Raw genomic sequence first — 4,874 nt, forward strand, 5'->3', positions numbered from 1 at the left:
ACTCGGAGCGTCAACGATGCTATCAGGGAGGCTGTTCCTCATGTCGGTGATTCGAAGCGAGAAGAAATGTTGGCGAGTAGAGAAGTTGCAGCATAGTTTTTTTTAGTTTATAGCCGTGGCCCCTGGCGTTGGTTCATGTTTCAAATACTAGTAATCCTTCTGGGACCTTGTATAGACCATGAGTATACTTGTATACTTCAATGAGGTCCCCCGCAGACGTCAATAACTGAGGCTTGGAAGCTTCATAATCTTTAATCTTTCTTCATAGGACTTGCCCTTCAAGCCTGGGATTATCCTTGTTGCACGTCTTTGAACATTCTCTATTAAATTTTTGTCTTTTTCAAATCTCGGTGACCACACAACGTTTCCAAACTCCGGATTCTGGCGCACGACAGCAACAAACAACTGCTTTATCGCTTTTGCATCTAGGAGCTATTCAATTTCAGCTCCTTGTCGACATAAACTTGGTTACAGTAAGAAATTAATACCTGTGAAAATATCGTGCTACATTAATTAATGCAGCACTGTGACTCAACATTCTCTATTAAATTTTTGTCTTTTTCAAATCTCGGTGACCACACAACGTTTCCAAACTCCGGATTCTGGCGCACGACGGCAACAAACAACTGCTTTATCGCTTTTGCATCTAGGAACTCGTATGTGCGTCTGATTAGTCCAAGAAGTTTGTCCAAGAAATTAGTCGAAGAAAATTTCAGCTCCTTGTCGACATAAACTTGGTTACAGTAAGAAATTAATACCTGTGAAAATATCGTGCTACATTAATTAATGCAGCACTGTGACTCATTTAACTTTCTTAAATGCCCACTATATTGTATAGTATAAAGTATTATTATTATTAGTAATACAGGCCCTACCAGCCAATATTACTGCTTGCAGTGGAAAAAGTTTATATGATGGTTGGCAGAGGTGGAGAATAAAAAGAATAAGCTAATAGAGTAATACACACACTGTCCGCAGTTGTCTAGGAATTTACATTCAGGTTTATAAATAAGTATCATATCATTAGGTTAGCCTAAAATTATTGGCTGATTTATATTTCATTTTCTGCTGATTTATCCTATACAACGTTTTTCTGTATACATCTTCCTGCTTATCCTGGACATTAAGAAGAAAAATTTGTGTTAAACCAAACGGTTTTTGGGAGATGTGTTGGGAAAATTTCCCTACCTGGCTACTTGGAAATAACTACGAAGAAGCCGAGCTTACTCTGCCTATATAAGACAGAGGCGCAGCTCTCAAAAAAAGTAGCCTTAAACGTTTACGTCTATCATAAAGTTTTCCGCGGTCCTATCTGTTCCCATTGTTTTAGGTTTTGCACCACATTTTCCCTGTATTCTACTGGTCTTAATTTTGTTGTGTACAACCCTTGCTAAGTTATTTGTTTCTTTTGGGTGCATGCTTTTGCCACCTCCTTTTGAACAGCCCATCATGCTCTGTGATAATTACTTCTTAAAGAATTAAATGCTTAACGTGAAACTAATCCCGACCAATACCTTAAATTACTATTAAACCCTGTTTGGCGGGTTCAGTTAAGCTTTAACTTGACTTTAAGCTTTACATTAACTGTAATGCCAAGGTGTTCAATCTTCGTGCATGGGGGATAGTAACTTGTGGAGCAGTGAAGACCAATTGAATTGTTTACCGATTGCGGTTTGCGATCATATAATTGCATCCGCGTTCAAACTTACGAATGGCAAGCGGCATATTACTATTAAACTTCACCTCTAAACTCTAAAAGCACTACAAGTGCACTTATTTTTGCACTTATGTGCACTTATATAAGGTGAGCTATACCTTGAAATAAAATTGTTACATTTCAAAAATTGAAGATTTTAGCAGTATTTGTCCTCAAGCGCTTTAGCAATAAAGTCCTTTTCTCGCACAGTATACATACTGGTCGGCTTCTGTCTTGCGTGACCTCCTGGACCACTAAAGTGTTCTACATTTCGAGTGACCTACGATAAAATCTGGGATTAAAACTGAACTCCATGCAACGATTACATCTGATTAAATTACTTCAATTGGCCTCGATTTGTTTTGATCCTTTTGAAATATTAGCTTTACATCTAGAAGAGTTTTACCTCCAGCGTAGGGATAAATTCCAAGCAGGTGCGTGAATTCAGCAGTAAATGCAGATCCACAGATAAAAGGAAACATGTATAAAGGGAACGTAAAAGTTCCTCAATATATCAGATTTCATTGTATATGAGACATATATGTCCCCATAAATGACAACAAGAGCCGTAAACAACCATCAACAATCAAGAATGAACAGGGATTCTTGATGGTTTGATGGTACAAAAGCAGAAGTACAATCTCTCAAATATTAAAGGTACTCAAGAAACAAGCTACCTGTATTGATGCTCCAACTGTCGCTGTCTGCCAAGTAGACTCCGGCAATCGCTTCAGCAATATGTGGCGATTCAGGACAGTTCAGCAAGATTTTCTGCCAGTAATGCAAGCCAACGTCTCCCACAGCATCACGCAGGAGCGGCCAGTTATTCCAGAAGACAGTGGACTCCTCAGCAGCACTCAGCTCGATGAACACATACGTGAGCACTTCTAGCGGCCTGTTGATATTATTAGTCAAAGATTATTAGTAAAGCTTATCTATGTTTAAATCGCATGAACAATCTTCATATTCATCTTAAAATTTACCTGGAATCATTTCGAACTTTATACAGAAAACATGTGTAGGTACAGCTTTATTAGGATTGTTAAACTAATTTTTAATTGTGAATACTTCATTTTCCCGCATTGTAGAACAGCACAGGAGGATACGATGTAAAGTGAGACGCTTATTAATTAGCTCCAATTCACGTAGTAAGACCAAAATTAACGAAGTCATAAAAATGATTAGTTTGAAAATTAACCCGGTGAAACGTAAGTGGAATCTGGTCTGCTAATAGTTTGATTGAATCCTCCAACGACAACCGCAAGAGTTTACTCTCTCAGAGACAGTCTTAAGAAACTCAATTAAATCTTTCTCAACAGAAAACTCACTTGACATTTTCCAATTTTTGTGGTGTCAGGATGAGCGGTAATGCATTATTCTTACGGAGTTCCATTACGACAGGCTTGGAAGCAAACAGTTCATGTATGCTCTTGTGATGAAAGAAATATGTGCAAGATTTCGAATATTTCATTGGACGTTTTATTTTCAATACAACACCCAGAAGAGCATTAGGGTCAAGCGTCCCAATCAACCCATATTTTTCGAGTTTTGATCTAATACTGCGTTTCAAATCGACGACTTCGTTTTCAGGGAAAACGAAATGACGTTCACAAATCATCTTCAACGAGAAATTGCCCAAGTCTTGGAAGAAAGAATCGACAAGGCCATCCATGTCAATGGAGTGGTCTGCCAGCTTTGACTGAATAATTTTCTCATACAGATCATATGTGACCTGAGCTACAGCAGCATGAGATTTCAAATCATTTATCCTTTCAGGAAAGTTCCAGACCAGGTGACAAAAGAGAAGCAAATTAATGGGACGAACAAAAAGTTCTTGAATGTTCCGTCCAAGAGAGCTGAAGCTCGTCACAACTTTCTCAGCATGTGGAGTGACATGCAGTTCATACTTCTCCAGAAATTTCAGTTGGTCATCTATAAGACAGATTTCCGATATCTCATACTCTTGGAACTTCACGCCTTCTCGCTTCAGAAAATTCTTGAGCTTATCAGCAGCACTTGGCCTGGTGGTGATGATCACACGACACTCATGGTTCCTCATTTTGTTCACCATCTGTTGCACAACCGTATACGAGTGTTTATGACATTCATCATAGCCATCAATGAGAATCAAAGGGTTGCACTCGATGATTTCTTGGATAACAGTTTTAGGGCCGAGCTTCTGGCACACTTTCTCGAAGTTTTCTTCTACTGCATCAGTAAATTCTTTTACAGAAACATTCCTGCATTCATAATAAAGCAATAAACTGTGATTCTTCAGATTTGACACTTCTACCTTTGCATCTGAGATACCATGGTGCTGTATCACCAAGTTCTTGGCCAAAGTGGATTTCCCAGACCCTGAGTCGCCAATGACTACAATGAACTTTTCGTTGCCATTTAGGAGTTCAGTGTAAGAGATCTTGTCTTTTGTTTGATTTTTAGGTTTCTGTAGAGTCAATTCCAGGGAATGAAAAACTTTCGAGCGTTCAACTTTGTCATCGCCGAAGAGCAGAGTTTCTTCGGACAACATCGCCTCCCACACGACTTTGGCTTCTTTGTTTCCATAAGTTTGCAGGAAGAAGCGACAATAAGACTTAGCTTTTTCATTATCAGTGCGCACTTCTTCCCACATCCCATCTACCTGGGCTTTGAAACTCGTTACTTCATCAGCAGGGATGTTGTACACGTTGCCAGCTTCATCTATCACATCATGAATGACTTTGACAACTTCATCAAACTTCATGGGGTTGACAGCATCGTCAGCAACTTCATGCATGACAGCATTTCTCATGTTTTTGGCCTCTTTCAGGAGGTGCTCTAGTTGACAGAGACTTCTCACTTGACCAATGTTTGTGTATGATACTTTTGATTTAAATATCTCAAATAAAAAAGAAAACATTAGAGTGACGTCATACTTCAATGGTTCTTCCTGTAGCATTTCAATTGTACGTGTGGGTAGTGAAATTTTTGGTAATTTAAATTTATTGTTCTTTTGTGCCACCAGGGCAGCATGGCGGTCTTCATATTGCTGCTTCTTTTCTCCGAAGTATTCTGCATAATTCTGCCCTTGCTGCTTATCGCTGCATTCCCACTTTAGTACGGCTCTGAAAACTTCACACATGGGAACTTGGACGGCAAAAAGGTTCTTGTATCTGTTGGCTTCCTGAGGGGAAAGCTC

The 4,874-nt window shown here is 39.1% G+C and overlaps 1 protein-coding gene across 1 annotated transcript; it reads right to left on the reverse strand.

Moving 5' to 3' along the window:
- Positions 1-2,347: 2,347 nt before the first annotated feature.
- LOC125177971 lies at positions 2,348-4,487 on the reverse strand. The gene is made up of 2 exons (XM_047880747.1): positions 3,025-4,487; positions 2,348-2,591 (listed from the first exon to the last, which is right to left on the reverse strand). The coding sequence occupies exons 1-2, from the start codon at positions 4,485-4,487 to the stop codon at positions 2,348-2,350; spliced, it is 1,707 nt and encodes a 568-aa protein (XP_047736703.1).
- Positions 4,488-4,874: the final 387 nt, after the last annotated feature.

This window comes from Hyalella azteca, unplaced genomic scaffold (assembly GCF_000764305.2).
Source record: "Hyalella azteca isolate HAZT.00-mixed unplaced genomic scaffold, Hazt_2.0.2 contig89, whole genome shotgun sequence".
Lineage (NCBI taxonomy): Eukaryota > Metazoa > Arthropoda > Malacostraca > Amphipoda > Hyalellidae > Hyalella > Hyalella azteca.

What these genes read in the sequence shown, in the direction of transcription:
- LOC125177971 (XM_047880747.1), bottom strand. Translation starts at nt 4,487, where the DNA reads ATGAGAAATGCTGTCATGCATGAAGTTGCTGACGATGCTGTCAACCCC. An exon ending in CAAAAATTGGAAAATGTCAA is followed by an intron (nt 2,592 to 3,024) that starts GTGAGTTTTCTG and finishes TAATATCAACAG; the next exon opens with GCCGCTAGAAGTGCTCACGT.